The 19,903-nt window shown below is 53.7% G+C and overlaps 3 protein-coding genes across 8 annotated transcripts; 1 reads left to right on the forward strand and 2 right to left on the reverse strand.

The window, feature by feature from the left end:
- Positions 1-325: 325 nt before the first annotated feature.
- On the forward strand, positions 326-8,593 carry rab10 (RAB10, member RAS oncogene family). 4 transcript variants are annotated; one of them, XM_053880148.1, is made up of 7 exons: positions 326-996; positions 5,779-5,839; positions 6,277-6,415; positions 6,528-6,617; positions 7,494-7,595; positions 7,663-7,764; positions 7,801-8,593. In XM_053880148.1, exons 1-6 carry the CDS (start codon positions 870-872, stop codon positions 7,750-7,752), a joined length of 609 nt encoding a protein of 202 aa, XP_053736123.1. In that variant the 5' UTR covers positions 326-869; the 3' UTR covers positions 7,753-7,764; positions 7,801-8,593. The 4 variants fall into 4 exon arrangements, with proteins under 4 accessions (XP_053736123.1, XP_053736122.1, XP_053736125.1 ...); XM_053880150.1 differs by having other exon boundaries at positions 328-996; positions 7,666-7,764; XM_053880147.1 differs by having other exon boundaries at positions 7,663-8,593.
- Positions 8,594-8,908: 315 nt separating this feature from the next.
- On the reverse strand, positions 8,909-17,343 carry lats1 (large tumor suppressor kinase 1). Of its 3 annotated transcripts, XM_053880129.1 has the most exons (8): positions 16,379-17,342; positions 15,975-16,295; positions 15,418-15,487; positions 14,033-15,342; positions 12,029-12,611; positions 10,919-11,101; positions 10,744-10,850; positions 8,912-10,670 (listed from the first exon to the last, which is right to left on the reverse strand). In XM_053880129.1, the coding sequence occupies exons 1-8, from the start codon at positions 16,460-16,462 to the stop codon at positions 10,185-10,187; spliced, it is 3,144 nt and encodes a 1,047-aa protein (XP_053736104.1). In that variant the 5' UTR covers positions 16,463-17,342; the 3' UTR covers positions 8,912-10,184. The 3 variants fall into 3 exon arrangements, with proteins under 3 accessions (XP_053736103.1, XP_053736105.1, XP_053736104.1); XM_053880128.1 differs by having other exon boundaries at positions 8,909-10,670; positions 14,033-15,487; positions 16,379-17,343; XM_053880130.1 differs by having other exon boundaries at positions 8,911-10,670; positions 14,033-15,487; positions 15,975-16,381; positions 17,146-17,342.
- Positions 17,344-17,665: 322 nt separating this feature from the next.
- nup43 (nucleoporin 43) lies at positions 17,666-19,713 on the reverse strand. The gene is made up of 8 exons (XM_053880143.1): positions 19,443-19,713; positions 19,144-19,266; positions 18,939-19,016; positions 18,645-18,807; positions 18,438-18,573; positions 18,234-18,385; positions 18,049-18,165; positions 17,666-17,990 (listed from the first exon to the last, which is right to left on the reverse strand). Exons 1-8 carry the CDS (start codon positions 19,560-19,562, stop codon positions 17,761-17,763), a joined length of 1,119 nt encoding a protein of 372 aa, XP_053736118.1. The 5' UTR covers positions 19,563-19,713; the 3' UTR covers positions 17,666-17,760.
- Positions 19,714-19,903: the final 190 nt, after the last annotated feature.

Consider the following 19,903-nt stretch of genomic DNA (forward strand, 5'->3'; position numbering starts at 1 on the left):
GATGTGGGAAACGCCCGTGACAAGTCGAGAGCTGCTTCTTCGTGACGTCACTGCCTGACTCACAGCTGGGAGAGTCGTCTTTTAAACCGGAGCGCACCCCAGCTGGAACGAAACCGGCCGCCATGTTGGCGCTTTCACACACTTCGTGTACCATGATTGAGTTGCGTTGGAGCCAAGATGTCTCCCCGAAGCAAAGCAGTAGCATGTGTCCTGTCGGTCCATTTAGGACCAATCACATTCCAGCACATAGGCGAGCGACGTCGAAAGACACCAATCATATTAGCGAGTTTTGACAGAAGGGGCGGAACAGAAGGCGTGGCTATTAATCTAGGGTGTCGCCGTGGTGGCTCCCATTCGAAGGCGACGGCGGTCGTCTGTGTTTCGGTTCTAATCTCTCCAGAAACAAACTTCCAAAGTGCTTCGCGAGCGGTGCGTTTGGAACTCGCAGCCGTCTAGTTTTTATTCAACGAGTTCTCGGTCGAGTTTTTGGCAGGACCCTGGCATGACGGCTTGTGCGGAGAATTTGAATTAGCTCGCCGTTAGTTGGAAGAAAGAGTGAGGAGCCATTTTGTCCCGACTGTGTGGGAGCGGAGGAAGAGTGGAGAAGAGGAAACGCTCGCGGGACACTCGTGCTTTCTGCCTTCTGTCCTCGTGCTCTGAGCGGGGAGACCTTTGGCTTTTGGGGAGTCTGTCACGTCTCGGTGGTCGGACTCGGCACTGCGGTGGTGTTTAGCCAACTAGCTCGCCGAAGCTAACCAGCAGCAACTGTGAGGAGAAGCGGGCGCTGGGCTCGGAGCTGGATTGAGACGTCGCGACCTTACCGGTGACCCGTGTTCTTGGTTTTTGGTGACACAAACACTGTTATTTCAATGGCGAAGAAGACGTACGACCTGCTGTTCAAGCTTCTTCTGATCGGAGACTCGGGCGTGGGGAAGACCTGTGTTCTGTTCCGCTTCTCTGACGACGCCTTCAACACCACCTTCATCTCCACCATAGGTGAGTGCACCTGCGGGCCCGGGATGGTCCGGGGTCAGCGGCGCTGCGTGCCTCGGCCAGGCCGCCCGGGCCTGCTGGATTAGCTGGGAGGCTAGTTGTGCAACTTTCCTCGCGTCTGAACCCGAGTCACCTCTGCTCACCGTCAGCCCAGACCGAGCTGGCTTCCACTTCGTGTGAGAAAGCAGAAGCAGTCCGGGGAAACGGTGCCGTCCCGCTCGGGAATGACGCTGACCACCATCCTGGTGAGGTCGCTCTCAGTTGCCGAGCACTCTCACGCATCCCCTTTCCCCGTTCTTCCTCATGCCCCCCTCGACCAGACACTCAGTGAGGAAATCGTGTTCCAATCGCCAGTAAAGCCTTCAATGACGGCGGCTCTACTCTGAGTCCCAACCAGTCCCAGTCTCCCGATTACATTTCAGGGTGTCATCCCAAGTGAAAACGTATTCTAGCAAATGACCTCTGACCCGTGGCCGTTGTCTCCTCACTTGAGAACCAGACTCTGGCTCTGGTGGTACTTCAGAACACAGGCGGGTAGATGTTGTTGCTGAAGGCGTCGGTGGAATAAAACACTTCCTTCCCCTGCCTGACAGATCAAACCCGACTTGGGCATGACCTGCTGAGTCATGTTTGACTCCGGTAAAGATTGAAATGAATCAAACGAGTCGTTACTTCGTGGCACCAAGAGTGCTGGAGATCCCGGGTACTTTCTTGATTGATGTCGTGACGAATGTCACTTTCCCTTTCAGTTTACTGTAATACTTTGCATAGAGATTACAGCAGACAAAACTGTAGCATCAAAGCATGTCTTTATTTACACGTCTTCTACCAGTCTTTAGTGGTACTGTAAGCTCGCTGTTCCACATGCTCTTCCCACCAGCATATCTGCGTGGGTACCTGCCTTACTGAACTGTTTACTACCTAATAATAATAATATCATTATCACACTGTATCAGCCTCCAATCCAAGTACTGTAGATCAAATACATCAGTGGTAATAATGATGTCGACAGCTACACTGTTGCTGGCTGTTCTTCTGTCACTCATACTTGCTGGTGTTGCTAGTATTTCTATGTGGCTTGCTCTGAATATTTTACTTGGCCAATACTCTACTGTCGCTGCGTATGAGTTTTTATATTCTGACATTATTTACTCTTGGTAGATTGTTACTGTATTGATACCCAGATGTGAATATTCAGAATGTTATCGCTAAATCAACAATATCAATGAACCAAAGAGGGTCATTTCCTGCTTGGTGTTAATGGGCGGCTCAAGCCAGCCAGTGGTGTGGGATGAATATTGACATGAGATTGTGTCCGTATCGTACCGTATCAGCACTTTAAGCCTCCGCCACAACGAAGGAAAAACCGGCGACATCAGTTAGAGCCGCAGAGTCCCAGCTGCTCACAAAAGCCTTCGCTGGATTTACATCCGTCACTTTTGCTTCCCTTCTCTGCAGCGCTCATGTGTGGCTCTTCATCTTGAATTTGACCACTTGTTGACGTTAACTAACGTGATGAAGAAATGTGCTGTGACGATATCACTCAACGTCAACTGTCGAAGTCTTTGGCTAGTTTTGTCAATGACGAATTGAGAGTCGTGACCTTAAAAGAAGCAGAATGGAGAGCATAGTCCTGAATCAAGATAAAGGGCTTTTGACACATTTGCGTTGAATTTCCGACTGTTTCTCGAATGACGGATGAAGAGTTACCCAGCGTCCGCTTTGGTCCCGCCCCTGACTGCATGAGTCAAGGGTCCTGCTAAATTCATGTGCAGCCCAAACTGTTCTCATTACTCAGGACTGTTATAGTAATATATGAGAAGTATTCTTGTGGAGTCTGGCTGCTGACTCCTGTCTTTTCATGGCAGGATTAAGCTGCCATTCTAATGTTGAGCTGTCAGCGGTGCATGTGTTGACAGGACGGCGAAGCCTCCTGTGCGCGTGACTCAGAACGCACCAGCGTCCCGGGGAAGAGTGCTTCCATGTGGCGTCCAGCGTTAACTGGATTTGTTCTGCCTCAGCAGTGCAGAGGGCCTCCAGTGTCGTCGGCAAGATTTGATTTATGACTCCTTGTCACATCCTGCTCTCTTCTTAAAGCCTGTTGTTTTTAAACACTGCTTAGTCTGCCGTACATGACGCAGTCCCAGTTCACCAGCCAGTTTCCAGTCGAGCCAGTTCAAGGTGTGACAGTGGTCCGAAGGCGTCACTGAACTCTGACCTCGTCCAGAGCTGGGCCACTCCGCATGCTAGTCCGAGTGCTTCATCAGCCGGTCGGAAGACTGCCGTCAAATCGGCCTTTTCCCATTGAAAGCCAAAATGAAATCGGATGCAAACACAGCATGTTTATATCAGCGTGTCCTAGAAAAACAGCAGCACCATATTTACAGATGGATGAAAACATTCCAGCCGATGTTGGTTTAAATAAGAGGTGGACGAGGGCAGCGTGCCGTCCGCTCATTGCTGCTCATCCGACCATGTCTATATTCACTTTTGATTTCCTCTTCCAAATGTAATTCAGTTGAAGGCGGTCTTATGAAAACCAGCCTGCAGTGAGGCGCTCTCGGGAAGAGCAGGATTGGGAGGAATAAAACCACTTAACAGGAACTCTGACGGAGAGGAGACTTGAAACAAGAGTGTGTTCTTCTGACACACTTCTCATACCTTTGGAGACACAGACCCACAGCTGTTTCTCAAAATACCCCCCTGGAAAGCCCCCTCTTCCCACCCAGACCTGTTGGCAGTGCAGTCACTGGCCTTCAGCCGCGTTTATGAGACACCAATGGAGACTTTTGCTCAGGACACAAGTGGAAAACCTCCTCAACACTTTAGCATTTTACAAGCTGCCGTAGTTTCCTCGCATTAAATCTATAAACTAGTCCAGCGTTTACGTCCTCATAGGCAACATTTCATATGTTTTGTTGCACAATCTGATGATTCCCAGACGGACTGCAGTGTTGAGAAGGCATGGGAAGATGAGTTGAAATGATTGCGCCAGTGAACAGAGACCATCGTCAAACCGCGGCTAAATATAAACTGTAAATGGAGATAATGATTCACCTGCCAGACATGGTGTCAGAGCAGAGCAGACGTCCTGCGGAGTCCGGGGTGTGTGGCTGGTTAACATAGAAATTGTTGAGGTCAAGACTTGTCATGGTTTAGCCGACGTGCTCACATGCTAGCATAACTTGAGTCGGCTGTCTGGAGCCACTGGTTTGGGACTTTACCAGGAGCACTTCACTTTTGTGTCGGTATTGATGATGTCGGCACAAACCAACGTACCTGTGTAAATGCATGTATGGATGCAGCAGACTTCAGCTGTGCTGACAGCGGCCAGTGTGGCCCAGCTGGGTGCAGAACTGGTTTGTTGCTCATTTTCAGTGTCACTTTGTAGATGCCAAGTGCAGCACTCATGATTCCAGCTGTGTCGTGGCGGTGCTGGTTCCAAAGAAAGCTGCAATATCAGTGACATGTTGCTGGTAACCTGCTGCAATGTTGCCACGCAGGTCTACTTTCTTTCTCACTGGGATTGAGTTCAAGTGCGATTGTGCAAGCCCCACGCTGTCTTGTCGAGCGGGCCGGATGATGACACGTTTCAGTCTGCATCACCGGTTCATACAAGCACGAGGCCTGCGAGACAAACAAGTTCTGGAGCGTAAAGATTTGCGCTCTCCTGCTCACCCCTATAGATCTGAAGCCCCTTCCTCCCTCTCTCTTGGGTGTGTGATATTCAGTGAGTCACTCTTTGGCAGCCTCTTCCGTCATTCTTCTTTGGCCCCTCCCCTTGAGAGCACAGCTGTTTCTAGGAATTCTTTAACCAACAACACCCTCTGGCCACAGTACAACACTGCTCTCTCAGCCGCAGCAAAAAGTCACCGACAGTTTCAGGTGCCAAGTATGGAAGAGTGAACCATGAACATCTTTAACCCGACCTGTTCAGTCAGTGTGATGCAGCAGTGAGGTGACTACTGCACCTTTGACCGCCATGTGTCTGGAGCTACTCAAGAAGCCCTTCAGCCAGGAGATCATTCACCTACTTGCTGGCTTGGTTCACTGAGTTATCGACCATGTTGCAACCTCTCGCTGTGACTCAGAAAGGGCTGAGCCAAGGCCTTAGGTTTTTCTGATTTCATCTCTTCTAACCATGGATGAAAGCCCAAGTTCAGGGGGTGGGGGCACGGCGTGTCCCTCTGTGTCGGTCTTGATTCCTGTTGAGGAGCAGAGTGAGAAGCCACCGTGTTGCTCATGAAACTGCCGGTGACATCATGACTTTCCTTCAGCTGTAGACACACGCAGCGCTGTCTGACAGCACAATAGAGAGGTCCGTGGACACATTCACTCAACCAGAGGCCAAAACTCAGAAGGGTACGATGAAACCTCTGAATCAACAGTCCTGGGACGTTGTTGTGCAGAGCCATATCCGACCGGACCTAAAACCCCGACCTTCACGAGTCAGATTTTACCGGCCGCCGCCATGACTCTGTGTTTCCGAGGGTTGGGCTCAAATGTGCGACGTGGTGCAGCTCTGTCTGTAATAACAAATCACCATAAGAACATCCATTCTGGGTCCAAACCACTGCAGTCAGCAGCTTTTATTTTTGCACCGTGACTCACTTGACCCAAACCAGCAGGAGGACTTTTGAGCAAACATCATTTCCTGGCCTCAGACACGGTTATCACCAGCTATTGTCGTGAACTTCTCCGCGCTGTTGACCTCAACATGGACTGTCATGACTGACGTCTCAAGTGTGCGATGTCACTGCCTAACACGACCGTGTTTGTTTGCAGGAATCGACTTCAAGATCAAAACTGTTGAATTACAAGGAAAGAAGATCAAACTACAGATCTGGTGAGTCACTCCTGTGTTTGCACTGTTGTCCTGGAGCGGGACGTCTTCCTATAGCTCCCCCTGGAGGAGAGTGTTGGTCAGGTTGAGGTGCTGGGTTGGTGTGGGGAAAGACGGCAACTCGACTGTCATCATTGCTGGTTCTCCAGACCCTGTACTGGAAGGTCATGATTGGCCGATATCGGCCTGGTGGGTGATGCCGATCACAACTACGCATCATGTGTGACATCACTCTGCTGGTTATGGTGCTGCTAACGCTTAGCGGCCAGAGTCGTTTCCCCAGCTTGTAGTTGAGCACTCTCCTGCTGATGTCGGCGCTTTCTGCCGCCCGACACCCGATGCTGCTGCTGCTGCTGCTCTCTTGTCGAGACGCGCCACGTGTGTCAAGGTCCAGACAGTTGCTGGTGGCGAGCGAGTCTCACAAGTGTCTGTGGCTGCAGGGACACGGCGGGTCAGGAGCGGTTCCACACCATCACCACCTCCTACTACAGAGGAGCCATGGGCATCATGCTGGTCTATGACATCACCAACGCCAAGAGCTTCGAGAACATCAGCAAGTGGCTGCGCAACATCGACGAGGTGAAGCTCTCAGCCGCACAGCGACGGTGGATGCTGCTGAAGCGGCCTCAGCTGTGGGGTGGTCTGTGTCTGTCTGCCGAGTCATGGCTGACCTTCTCTGTCTGTGATGCAGCACGCGAACGAGGACGTGGAGAGGATGCTGCTGGGCAACAAGTGTGACATGGAGGACAAGAGGGTGGTGCCCAAGGCCAAGGGCGAGCAGGTGAGTCCACCGCCGCACTCGCGTGAGGACGTGAGCCAGGGTTGCACACCGGCAGAGTTAGCAGTGCCGAGTTTACACGAGCTGCTGACAGGCTTTCAGCCGGGATTTTCAGACAGGACGTCCAAAACCCCGCCCCCTCCCGACACACCATGTCAACCACTGACAACTACTTTTGCTTTGTAAAAAACACAGCTCTAAACATCTATTCATGAAGTCAGTAACTGTTGCCACGGTGACACTGTGAGACGTAGGTGTCCCCTGGGCAGCTGTTTTACTGGGCTGAGCCTGATCCATTAAACTAAGAATCATAATAAAAACATGTCGATGATGATTCCTTCCCTCACTACCAGCCATGGTGTGGCCTCCCATTAGAAAGCAATGACTTAGTTTAGTGAAGGATTGTTTCAAGTGTGGAAGTGATCTGTGGTTTCCTCCTGTCACCAGCGTCAGACGTCCCGGTAAACAAATATGGTGAGCGCAATGGTTGTGAAAGGTTGGAGAATCTGCAAAACTGGATCATATTTGGTGAAATTACCGGGCGGCAACACAATTGAATGTAAAGCAGTGAGATGACACTGTGAGTCAGGCATTATGCAGATACATTTAGGGCGTCCTGCTGAGGAAACAGGGCGGCCGGTTTTTCATGCTGTGCAGTTCAGACGCCCTCTGGCTAAAGCCTGCCTGCTGAAGTGCTGTTGAGCAAGGCATGGCTGCAGGTGCAGGTTTGATTCCCTGTGGTGGCGGCGCCCTCTGCTGGCAGCAGGAAAGTGCCTCTTCATCATCGTTCCAGCCCCCCGGCTGGCTGGCTGACACCCGATCTGTTGCCGGGTTATTTTGGGCGGCCCGGCTCACCCGCCTCTCCTCTGTGCTCCCCAGATTGCGAGGGAGCACGGCATTAGGTTTTTTGAGACGAGTGCGAAGGCCAACATCAACATCGAGAAGGCCTTCCTCACGTTAGCAGAAGACATCCTCAAGAAGGTTTGAGACCGCTCCCCCTCGCCCGCTGGCCGTGGCCTGCCAACCTGACCCTGTGTTTGTGTGTCAGCAGACGCCTGTAAAAGAGCCCAACAGCGAAAACGTGGACATCAGCAACGGAGGCGGAGGCGCAGGCTGGAAGAGCAAGTGCTGCAGTTGAACGGCTCGCGTGCACACACACACACACACACACACACACACACACACACACACACACACACACACACACACACACGTCTCACTCTCACACTCACACTCACACTCTCTGTCTCTCTCACACTCTAACTGCTAACTCTAACTCGCCCTCTCTAACCGTCTCCTGAGTTTTCTCGCACATCGACACTCGACATGAAACAAAATCCACCGTCACTCGTCTAACTCACCCCTTCCTCCCCTCCCCCCCTCGCTCATCGTCCCTCCTTTGTTTTAAAGGTTGTATAAAGACAAGCTGAGATTTTTTAAATATTTTCTTTGCCTGAGCTCACAACCCTCCTCCCTCCCCACCCCTCCCGCAGCACTCCCCCTCAGTGAGAGGGGGACAAAAAATCCAAGAAAAAAGCAAGTGTTTTTGTACAGGGGTGAGGTTCCTGTCGTGTTGCGCTCTTGTTTGGGAGGCGTGGCTTAGCTCCTTTTCTATGTGGGGGTTTATTTTGTCCTGTGCCTTATATGGAAGACAGGGGGCGGGGCTGTGTGGTGGGCGGAGCTACACCCACCCCACCACATTACACTTTATTCTTCTCGGAAGCGTTTGAATTTCTCCTGCAGCCAAGAGAACGACGGCGCCATCGTCCTGTGGCTTCATCTTTTGTTTTTATCTGGTTCCTCTCTCTCTCTCTCTTCCTTCTGACGTTTGGGTTTTCGTTCCTTCCTCTTCTTCCTGCATGCGGATTTCTTTGGGTCGGAACCGTTTCTGTACCGTTGTGTGGGCGGGAGGTTCACCAGTTCTCTTTGGAAATTCAAACAATTTTGCAGATCCATTAAAAATAAGCTTGTTTAAGTTACCTTGTTTGTCTCTCATGATTCACCGGGAGAGAAGCAAAGTGCTCTGGTTTCCTCTCCCTCAATCGCTTGGTTCAGTCAGATGTGCGTCATCACTTGAAGCTGCTGGAATTGATCTGAGTGGAGTCTGGATTCCATCCGGAACCTCTACAAATCAGCTTTAAACCCACTTTGAACCAGATCGAACACGGGATGAGGTCCGAGTTTGAACTCGGGCTTGACTTCCCAGATGCCAATTCAGGTTGAGTCAAGTCTGAGTCAACTGAACACGGATGGAACCCTTGTTAGGTTCAAGGAATAGACCTGACTCATTGCTGTGATTGCTGATCTCCATGTGTTCAATAAGCATATACGTGTGAACAAACCAAAACCTGGTGAAATGACGTGAAACCATGGGATCAGCAGCAGGTGCAAGTCACGTTCTGTTGAGAAAACTGTTCATCATGAATACGATTCTGAATTAATAGACTACAGAATGTCTAAATATAGAACATTTTCATATCGCCATAAAATGTAATTTTAAAAACTCTTCCTATAGTGTTTACTGTAGGGGGCGCCATCACTTGCTCCATCATTTTCAAGAGCTTCTCCATAGCTGGTCACCATCACAGATGTGCAGCAGTCAAGTCGGTTCACTGACTCACTACTGCCACCATATATGGCGAGTGTATTAAAACTGACTATCTCACGGCCCAGCGGTGAAAAAAAAACAAAAAAAAAGAAACCTTCTAGTGGCCCTCGCTGACGGCCCAACCATGTGGTTAAGAGTCACAGATCCAAGTGTTTTAAATCCTGCCTGAGCGCAGCTGCAGTCCAGGGTCTGTCAGTTGAACCCCAGTTAGTTCTGCTTCAGCCTCAACATCAGATGAACCAAACTCACCCAGTCAGTGTTCAGTGAAGCTGCTTTAGACAGGAGAGAACAGACGCCGACACTTGGCTCCATCTTAAACCAGAGTTCCATCCTTTATTCATCCCGACATCTGTTAGCGTCGCTCCGAGCAACGGACAAAAAGAACCAGTGCACAGACGTCTACATTCAAACCAGAACAAAGGGACCCAGAGCAGCGAGTCCGGAGGAAGCGACTCACGGGGCCCAGGAGTCGCGGGTTTAGTGCTTTGGTCGAGAAACATTCCATCTACTGGTGAGTTAGTGGCAGAGTGTTAGGCAGCGCTGCGCCCAGCCGTGTGTACAGCTTCATCATAAATACAGGTATAAATTAGGACACAAGCTACGCTCGCTCGGCTAAGCTCTACATAAAAACTCTGATTTACTCCAACCCTCGGGATATATTTGGTGAAAAACTCTCAATCACTAAGCCCCGAAAAAAAAGAAACAGGTATAAATTAAAGGTCACACCAGCAGCTGGTTTAAATAAATTACAGTTCCTGGCCACGGTGACCAGCTGAGTCGGCGCCAAACCTCCTGATCCGGCTGGAAAAACAAAGTAACGGTGAAGTGCGCAGGTTTAGTCACGTGATGGACGAAAGGCGGTAAGTGGCGGCAGATTGATTTTAAAGAAACAAAAAAAAAAAAACAAGGTATTGACAGGCGAGTTTGTGGCGATCAGGTGACTCTCTGGTCCGTCCCGGGCCTCACACGTAGACCAGGTCCCGGGTCTGGGCGGCCGCCTCCTCGGCGCCCTGCTCCTCGTCGTAGCCGTCGTAGGCGATGGGCTTGGGGCAGCTGTACGGGTGGCCGTTGTCGTCGAAGAAGCGGCGGAAGGTGAACTCGTAGAAGGCGTGCTCCGGGTGTTTGCCGTTCCGGAACCACAGGTTGAGGGTGTCGTTGAGACGGTCCTCGTCGTCGGTGTCGCCGCTGCGCAGCTTGTCCGGGTCGACCGGGTCGAAGTTGGAGGTGTCGGTGGAGTGGGCGATGGTGGGGACGTAGGGCGCCACTTGCTGGCGCAGGTCACTGGAGAAGTCGATGGTCTGGAAGAAGGGGTGGGCTTTGATTTGGTCGGCCCCGTTCTTGCCCAGCCGGTCCTCCGGGCCGCGGCACAGCTTGACGATGAGGTCCGAGGCCTCGGCGCTGAGCTTGGCCTGAGGCGGGACGTGCAGCGTGCTGCTCCAGTTGATCACCTGACCACGACAACACAGGTTACACACCACTGGAGAACATGGCAGAACAAGACACCTGCTGGACGGAGGCGACCTTGAGCTGTGTCTCCAGTGGCGTGGTGGCCAGGAAGGGCGGCTGCCCCACCACCATCTCGTACAGAATCACCCCGACGCTCCACCAGTCGCACAGCTGTGTGTAGCCTGCGGAGGAGCGGCGGTCACGTGACTCGGACTGTGGCGAGGAGGAGTGGGCGGCGTGGGGGCCTCACCTGTGCGCAGCAGCACCTCGGGGGCGATGTAGTTGGGGGTCCCCACCAGAGAGTGGGCCAGGCAGCGCTGGTGGTCCCGGGCCTTGCGGCGCTCCAGGGGCTTCAGGCGGTCGCTGCAGCGGCAGTTGGCCGGGTCCTCCCACTCCTTACTGAAGTCCATGCTGTCCTGGCGCACGTGGTCACCTGCAGGGGGCGCACCAGAGCCAGGTCACGCTTCGCAAACGCCCCGCCACTTCAGCGCATTTGGAGACACCGACAGTCGCGTCTCCAACCAGATTTTCACCGCTCGGTAGTTCTACTCTGACCAAGGACTGGGAATATTGGCACCGCCCAGCCGATAACAATCTGCTGGTGTAAACACACACAGGTTGAGCATCCAGAAGGGCTTGAACGACCACCAGCTGTGGAATCATTCAGCTATGTTTGTTTCTGCTCCGCTCATTGGTTCCTGACTGAGGTCCGACTCCAACTGGCCCAGGCTCCGCCTCAGCACCTCAGTCACAGTCACGGAGGAGTTGGAGCAGCGTCGTGTTGAAAAGTCTGGCTTGGTTTTGTTCGAGAAGATGACGCGTCTGAAGGACGAGCAAAGCCCTCCACACCATGGTGGAGTGATGGGAGAGTGACAGCTAGCTAGCATGTGGGTTAGCACGCAGCTAACTCGCCTCCTCAGTGTCCAGAACTGACCCAGTCACTAGCTACACTGAGCACATGGTTTCAGATTAGGATCCAACAAGACCTTTTGATGTGGATGCTGGTCAGATATTTTACCTGGGAGACACACGTGTGTAGAGTGAGGATGTGAAATTCTTCTCAAGGACCAATGAAGAGCTCCGTTCTCAAGAGCCGCAGCTCTCTGTCCACTGCTTCACAGGCTGAACACATGTTCCTGGATGATGTGTCATGGTTTTAATACACTGGTTTAATAACCTGTGGTGTCGCAGTCTCACAGTCAGATGGTTTAAGCAGCTTTAGGTGAAACAGAAATTCAAAATGGGTCCAAACAAAGGTCATCGTGATTAGTCGTGAAGGAAAATGATGTTAGGTTAGCTGCAGAGCTAGAATGACCAAGGACGTTGGGTCAGGACGGGAATATTGGCGCCGCTCACTCACCGCTCTGGTAGTACTTAGAGTCGTGGGTCCAGCGGAAGCCGGTGCAGAGGCCGAAGTCGGTGAGCTTGATGTGTCCGTCGCGGTCGATCAGGATGTTGTCAGGCTTGATGTCGCGGTGGATGAAGCCCATCTTGTGGACGCTCTCCACAGCGCAGGTGAGCTCGGCGATGTAGAACTGGGCCAGCTCCTCCCTGAAGATGCCCAGGCGGATCAGCAGGCTCATCATGTCGCCGCCCGGGATGTACTCCATCACGAAGTACAGGTTGTCCTTGTCCTGGAAGGAGTAGTAGAGGCGCACCACCCACTCGTTGTCGGCCTCGGCCAGGATGTCGCGCTCCGCCTTGACGTGGGCCACCTGGTTCCTCAGCAGCACGTCCTTCTTGCGCAGGGTCTTCATGGCGTACAGCGCCCCCGTGTCCTCTTTCCGGGCCAGACACACCTCGCCGAAGGCACCGATGCCCAGAGTCTTGATCCTCTTGAACATGCTCTTGTCCATCTTGGCCCGTTTCAGCCGAATGTAGTTGGACTCCTTCTGGCAGAGCATCATCCTCATCTGCTCCTGAGCCTCTGACGTCAGACCCACCTGGGAGCAGAACCACAGCCGTTACAGAGCATCACACCTGAGGGCCACTCGCCCGTCTGGTGACTGGCGCCGCCGTCTCCAGACGCCCTGCTCACCAGCTGGTGCCAGCAGATGCTTCACGGTGAGGGGCGCTGACGCGCCTCTACCTTGATCACACGCCTTCACCACAGAACCATGGAGTGATCTGCACCGCGGAGCTTACACAGCTAACGTGACGCCTCACTTCAAAACTTTGACACAGTACTATCAAAGTTGAGTTTGCCGTTTAAAAGCGGGCTGAAGACTAAACACAGAACCAAACAAAGTCGCTCCAAAACGTGAAGAGAGAAAGACTCATCGCTGTTATGAAGCTGAGGCAAAGAATGTCAAGGATTTGTCTGGAAACTACAAGGTCTTTGGCCTAAATTGTCAGATTTTCTCCCTTTAGGACGAACACTGACCAGACACTTGCCAGTTAGTCGCAAAAGGACTTGTGAGATTGTGATGAAATGGAAACAGCGATTTAAGATGAATGAATAAACCAAGGTATCGTTTGCCATGTGGCCCGCTTCCACTTTATGGAAACATTTGGAAATATTTCTGCAAGGAGCACCGCCGAATTACGCAGCTCTGGAAGTGACACGCATGACATGTCAACAGTTATCTTACTACGATCGTGACCGTTCTCTTGTGCTCACCAGATTTTGTGAATAATCAGCTTCATTTTCCCTCAGGCAGGACTCACACGGAGAGTGGATGTCGCCTGGCCACACGTGGTGTTATTTTGAGCAGAAGCCACTGGATGAGCGGCTTCTTCTATATTCTGACCTGCAGACAGTGATGGACAACGCTGGCGAACCGCTACGAAGCCATGGGCTTAGTTACACACGCGCTGACATTTACCATTGTATCTGGAGATAAAATGATCCGGGGTCATCTCGAGATAAAAACAATAAACCCATGCATGTCACTTGCAGGGCTCCGTACAAAATAGAGGAGAGTCAGGGATTTAGACGAAGACTCTCGCTCTTTGGCCGATTCCACCGTTCCTTCGGTGGTTATGAGCCTCGGGATGTTTTTCAATCAACCAGGTGAGCCGTGGTTCAGAGAAGGTCGAAGAACACTGGGTCAGACGGTGCTCCGCTTCCATGCAACATCACAGCCGCCGCACCCTGCCTCACCGGCCCGAGGAGACTTCATTTGCCTTCACACCAGACCATCATGCAGGACGAGAACACGAGCAGAAACAACAGATCTTACTTGGGAGTGACAGCAGGAGGCGCTCAGGTCAGCTGAGAGCGGAGCAGGAGAGAAGACGAGAAGAAGAAGAAGGAAGGGACATGAACCAAGCAGCGAAGAGAAGAGCAGCAGTGGGCGGCGACCACACGCCAGGAAGGAGGAGGAGGAGGAGCTGTGGTGAAGGGCAGGTCGGCTGGTCTCACCCGCTGCATCTCGCTCTCCAGCTGCTTCCTGCGGCGGATCCTCTGCTGGTGGTTCTTCAGGATGTTCTCCACATGTTGCTCCATGAAGAACTTGAAAGCCTGCGGCGAGTAGAGCGCGACGCGGCCCGACTCGCCACGTGGCTCTTCGTCCCTCTTGGTGCGCCGCACCGGCACCGGCGATGTGGTGATCTGCTTCCTCTCCACTGCAGAGGTCACCTCTGGACCTTCTGCGCTCTTGTCCCGGACCTCGGCAGCAGCGCCGCCGTCCTCACCCGGCTCCTCTCTCCCGCCGCCCGCGCCGTAAGCAGGCGGGTTGGACGGCGCCTGCTGCTGCAGGAGGTGTTTGGGGTAGGGGGGTGGCGGTCCCTGATAGCTGGGGACCTCTGCAGGGACCGGGGCAGGCGGCACCGGCGCGGGAGGCGGTGCCTGTTGGATCCAGGGCGGGTGAGTCGGGGCGACCGCTGTGTGCAGCTCCGGCTTCTGGACCCGAATGCTCTTGACGGGCTGCAGGATGGGGGCGTGCGTGACAGCGGTGACGGTAGTGGCCGAGGGCTGCGAACGGCCTGCTCGGCCGCTCAGCTGGTGGTTGTTGAAGGAATTGGTGCGGGCCGGCACACTGTGCTGCCAGGACGGGGACAGGTCCTGGTTGCTGCCGCTCCCCGCTGAGGCCTGCGGTTCTGCTCTGAGGGCGGCCTGCGACCAGGACTGAGGCGGGCCCAGGTTGTACAAGTCCAGGTTGTGACTGTTCCTGTTGGGGACCATGTTCCCGCCGTTGACGTAGGACGGCGAGGAGGCAGAGCCTCCAGCCTGCATCTGAGCAGCAGGGTACGGGGGCGGCGGCTGCCTGCTGCCCCCGGACAGGAAGTCCGTCTGAGGCGAACCGTTCTGGGACCAGCTGGAGGGAAAGGTGAACTTGGTGGCGCCAGAGCTCTGCATGATGATGGGTGGGTGAGCTGCCGGCGCCGAGCCCATCCCCCGCTGGTTCTGAGGCGAGGCAGAAGGGTAGCTGTCGGGCCAGGCGCCTTGAGGGACCGGAGAGATGCGAGGGGCGGCGTAGTCCAGGTTCCCAGAGTAGCGCTTGGTGGCCGGGTTGCTGTCCCAGGCCGGCGCCGGAGCCACGGGGCCGCGGTTAGGTGGCGGCGTGATGCTGCGCACCTGAGGAGGCAGAGGGGGGTTGACCCGCTGAGCCTGCGGCCCGGGGCTGTCAGAGCGGTACATGGTCTCCGGCATCAGGTGCCGAGGAGCTAGGGACTCTTTGGAGCCCTTCCAGCTGGGCCTCCGCAGGATGGGATGCTGCATGTGGACGGGACCTGCAGACACACCACACCACACCACACCACCGTGTTGGACCGGGCCGCTGCACTCTGCCAAACCGGAAGACGTACCTGCAGGTTTGGGCTCCCTTGAGTCCTGATACGACACTTTGCCCATGTAGTCCAGTGCCGCGCCGCGGTTCTGCATACACACACAGGTGTCTCAGTGGTGAAGGAGCTTTCGCTCACGCGCACTCGCACGCGCACACGCACACACAGTTATGAGGCCAAACACACAGAGATAAATCACAGTTCAGTACCATTTCTGTTTGACCTGAAAAAGCTGCATGAATTTGCCAATATGAATGTTGGAGAGATTCATAACAAATCGTGAGCGTGAGCCAGTTTGTGCTCGAGTGTTGAACTGAGGGATCAACAGTGAAGTTCGATGGAGCAAGTACAAAATATTGCTTCCACCTGTATATTAAACATCTCCGGTGGCTAACAGTGACAGTCGCAGGACGGTCGGCCTGATGGAGAAGCTTGAGTTCTGGAAAAGCTTGTCAACATTCCGAGGACGGAGGCAAGGAACGTTGCTGCAGAACATGCTCAGAATTCCGCTCGGCATTCTTCTCATTTCTCTCACAGGGAGCCGCGCGATGATTCCGCGTTGTTGCTCGCTTGCTCACCTCCTCGAATGCTGTGAAGACGGGCTCCGTGCTGGCGAACGGCTGCAGGGCCTCCCGGATCTCCTGCAGGGCCTTGTGGTGAGGGTTCTTGGGGTTGCTGGTGCGCCTCTGCTGCCTGGAGTCTTCCGGAAGCATCTTCCCGGCGCTCTCAGCTTTGGGAGGGTCTGAGGGCTTGGACAGGTTCCGCAAACTGTTCCGGATCTCCTGCAGCATCTGCTGGCTGTTGGCGCTGTAGCTGCTGGCCGGGAAGGTCTTAGGTCTCATCTGCCTGTGTCCGTCGGGCTTCTCTCCTCTCTTCATGGAAGAGCATGGAGGGGGCGGCTGGAGGTGAAGAGGAGGGCGACGTCAGCTGGGGGCGCTGTGGAGAGTGGCCTCACGGTCGCATGCTGCTGACAGGAGCGTACCATCTGTGATAGGAAGGCATTCAGAACATCCGCCAGGTTACCCAACAGGTCGGACCGTCGCGGCGTACAAAGGCAGGTGCACATCGAGAGCGCCTGCTTCCTCCTTCCCACTCAAGCGCACGCTCTCTCTCAGACTGTCTTTGGAAAATACCACGCTCAATCCACAAGTCAATGATGGAGAAGCGAAAAGAGCTGTTCAAAAAAGGACTGAAAATGCCCACAACAAATGACCAAAAAGATATTCGTTAAAACTAAATCAGAATTCTAACGAAAGTTAAAAACAAATGATCCATCTCTTTGGACAACTAAATACCACAAAGCAGAATAATTCATTGAAGCTGCAGCAGAATAACAGAACAAAAGGTAGAATAAAAACAAAAGGTAAGACACACAAATTACAGTAATGAGTAGCATTTGTTTATCTCAATGCCAAAGAGTGAAACATGAACAGGCGTATTGTACAGAATATTTCCGGTCAGTTCTTATGCAGAGAGCACAGACCAGGTCCGGAATAGCAGCAGGTCAAAGCCACGCACGACATCAACCTGCTGGCGCATTTAGCACGCATGCTAGCACAACACTAGCGCGCCTCAGTCGCGCTTTACCGCGCTGCTGAGCGACCTGGAGCAGACGTTCTCGCACCAGAGTGTAGTCAAGAGCCCGGGACGGTTGGCTCGAGCGCGCTCCGCCAGCCCCGCGGAGCGCGGCCTGCGTTAGCCGCGCAGCTAGCGCGACGCCAGGCAGCCTGGCGAGCTGCGGCCACTCACCCGCACTCGTGTCCGCCGCGCTCCCGGCGCGCCGAGGACGAACCCGAGCGTCTGTGGGTTCGATACGACACGACGGAACCTTTAAATCAAGGACCCCGCCGCAACGAGCTCGGTACTCCTGGTCTCCTCAAATTCCTCCGATGTCTGAATGACAAGTACAACAAAGTCAAGCGTCACAGATGCGCCGCCGCTCGCTTCCTGTCGAACTTCAAATTAAAACGTCGGAAGTCGATTTCATCCCAGAACGTTTCCGAGAGTATTCGGTCCATGGCTTACTCATGAAAACACACTTCAAGATGCGAATGTAAGCATAGTGCAAAAAAATTGTGCACATTACTGTTTACATTCATAATGGGAAACTTTTCAAATGACTTCTTATATATTGGTGTTTAAAAGAACGGACGACGCACAAGTCCAGAACGTTTTGTTGGGAGTTTATATTTTGAAAATGTCAGTGGACTCTATCTGGAAAAAGTGGCTGAGTTGACTTCACGAGAATAAACAGGAGGAAGAAACAGGGTTTATTTTTCAATGTTTTATTAACAAAACAACTGAACTATTGACTCAGCAATGATTTTCATTTGTACAAAATCCAGAGTAACGGCGGGAGCGCGGCTACACCGGCACCTGTCTGTTGACAAACACGGCCTCCCCGTCCGTCCCACAGATGAGACACTGGCCCAGGACGTCCACACTGTTGACGGACAGGGTCTGACTGGGCAGCATGTGCGTGGCTTCCAGCCGGCTCTTGCTGGAGTCTCCGTTGAGCCAGGCGCTGACCAGGGACTGGTTCCCTCCGGCCGGGGCCATCGCACTGCGAGACATCACGCTGCTGTTCCTGCCGCCTGCACGTGAAAAATGAGTCAGGTCTAACAGCCACACCTCCTCAGGACTGCGTCCTACCTTGTAAGAAGGCCGGCACGTCCGAGGGCGACGAGGTCTCCCAGTGCAGCAGCGAGCCGTCCTCGGAGCAGGTGAACAAATGATCCGGGTTGGTCGGGTGGAAGTGGACCTCCCAGACTGCAGTCACACACACAGGTTCATCTGAGCAAAGGCAGCAGGTCACCAGACCAGCGTTTGCAGCTTACTCTCGGCGGCGTGGGCCTCCATGAGGGACAGGGGGTTCGCTCCCTGTCTCACGTCCCACACACACAGCATCCCGTCCTGCCGCCCTGTGGCCACGATGTGCTGCTGGTTGGGATGTCTGGCCACGCAGTGCTGCGGAATCCGGTCACCTGATCTGAAACAAACCCATTAGACTGCACTTGGAGCGAAGACACTCGTGCTCTTACTGAGAGAGGATCTGCGACGGCGAGTTCCTCTCCTGTCTCAAGTCCCAGATCTTGAGTTGACCGATGGAGTTGACTGTGAGGACCTCCGTGGTCTTCAAATAGGTGACAGCGTGAATGGTGCTGCTGTCGGCGTTTTCTGTGCAGCAGCACGCAGGAGAGCGTGGCAGTCAACATCAGCCCCGGTGTCCCACCCGGACCCGGACGTACCTATGGTTCGGACAACTGCTCCCCGGTCAGCTGCGAACACCACGATCCTGCCATCCTCACCGACAGACACGATCTCTGGGCTGCTGCACACCACACCCGTGCAGGGGGCGCTGTCACAGGGGTAGTGGTGCGCCCGAGGCCAGAGCTGAGAAACGTCCAACTGCTGTGGACGCAGAAAAGCACAGTCTCAGCCGGGTTCATCTGTTTACTGGAACTTGGAAGAGGTCAGGGGTCACACAGAAGTGTTTCTGGGAGGAGCAGACAAAGTGACCATGACCGGGCACAAAGACTTACCTGAGTGTTGTGATTGTGGTGAAAGATGGTGACTGCCCCTGTCGAGGACGCCGTCACCATTCTGTCCTGATCCAAAAACTGCAGAGCAAAAGAGGATCGTCAGTAAACAAACGCTGCAGGAGACTGGCGCAGTTTAGAGCTCTGATTGTGTTTATGTGGCGGGTCTGAGAGGACACCTGCAGGAAGTGATGACGCAGCCACTCACCTGGAGGTCCATGACGTCACCGCCGTGCTTCTGTTCACACAAAAGTTGCGGCTCTCCCTCAAACTCATCCTCCACCCCCAAAGCTTCATCGTTGACGAGAGACCACAAGGAAACCTTGTTCTCCTGGGGGGGGCAACAGTTCAGGTGTGAGGTTGATGGACGGGTTATGACGGCTGCGGTTCCTTCCGGAAACAACAGGAAAACCCGCTTCTCTTCTTCGGCAGGTGACGCTCGTCGTTGCTCGGTCCAACCGAGCCGCTGCTTCTGACCCCGTTCAGTGTCGAGTGTGGTGAACGCACCTCGTTGTCCCAGGAGCCGCTGGCAAACACCTCCGGCTGTTGCAGGGCAGCGTACGACACCGGTCGCCATCTCGTCCTGCTGATCTTCTGGGAAACGTATTTGGCGTGGGTGTTATCCATGACAAGGAGCCGTCAACTTCCACTTCTGCCCCTACTGCTAGCATTAGCTTAGCCAGGCTGGAGCGCGCGCCGCCTGCTTGAGCCTTGTCGTCAGCTGTCAGTCCGCAGTACAGTTGCGCTACACTGCCCCCTGCTGACCAGGAGGATGCTGTGAGCTTGCAGGCGGGTGCTCGAAAACTAAACTTCCTGCAAGTTCTCGCTTAAAGCGTTGATATGCTTAATCTGATTGATCAGTTCACGAATGTTGCTGTCTCGTTGATTCTGGAATGACGGTATCGGAGGCTCGTCTCACAACAATAACAATCATAACAATAGTCCTTTATTTGCTGGTATTTGTACAT

The sequence above is a fragment of the Synchiropus splendidus genome, chromosome 12 (assembly GCF_027744825.2).
Source record: "Synchiropus splendidus isolate RoL2022-P1 chromosome 12, RoL_Sspl_1.0, whole genome shotgun sequence".
Taxonomy (NCBI): domain Eukaryota; kingdom Metazoa; phylum Chordata; class Actinopteri; order Syngnathiformes; family Callionymidae; genus Synchiropus; species Synchiropus splendidus.

Excerpts from the sequence above, each read along its gene's own strand:
- nup43 (XM_053880143.1), bottom strand. The coding sequence starts at position 19,562 with ATGGATAACACCCACGCCAAATACGTTTCCCAGAAGATCAGCAGGACG. Across the intron at positions 19,267-19,442 it reads GCGGCTCCTGGGACAACGAG|GAGAACAAGGTTTCCTTGTG; the intron begins GTGCGTTCACCA and ends TGCCCCCCCCAG. Across the intron at positions 18,166-18,233 it reads GGAGGCCCACGCCGCCGAGA|TCTGGGAGGTCCACTTCCAC; the intron begins GTAAGCTGCAAA and ends GTGTGACTGCAG.
- lats1 (XM_053880128.1), bottom strand. The coding sequence starts at position 16,462 with ATGTGCACCTGCCTTTGTACGCCGCGACGGTCCGACCTGTTGGGTAAC. Across the intron at positions 16,296-16,378 it reads ATGCCTTCCTATCACAGATG|CCGCCCCCTCCATGCTCTTC; the intron begins GTACGCTCCTGT and ends CTTCACCTCCAG. Across the intron at positions 10,851-10,918 it reads CGAGGTGCTGCTGCGCACAG|GCTACACACAGCTGTGCGAC; the intron begins GTGAGGCCCCCA and ends GCTCCTCCGCAG.
- rab10 (XM_053880147.1), top strand. The coding sequence starts at position 870 with ATGGCGAAGAAGACGTACGACCTGCTGTTCAAGCTTCTTCTGATCGGA. Across the intron at positions 997-5,778 it reads CACCTTCATCTCCACCATAG|GAATCGACTTCAAGATCAAA; the intron begins GTGAGTGCACCT and ends GTTTGTTTGCAG. Across the intron at positions 7,596-7,662 it reads CAGAAGACATCCTCAAGAAG|CAGACGCCTGTAAAAGAGCC; the intron begins GTTTGAGACCGC and ends TTTGTGTGTCAG.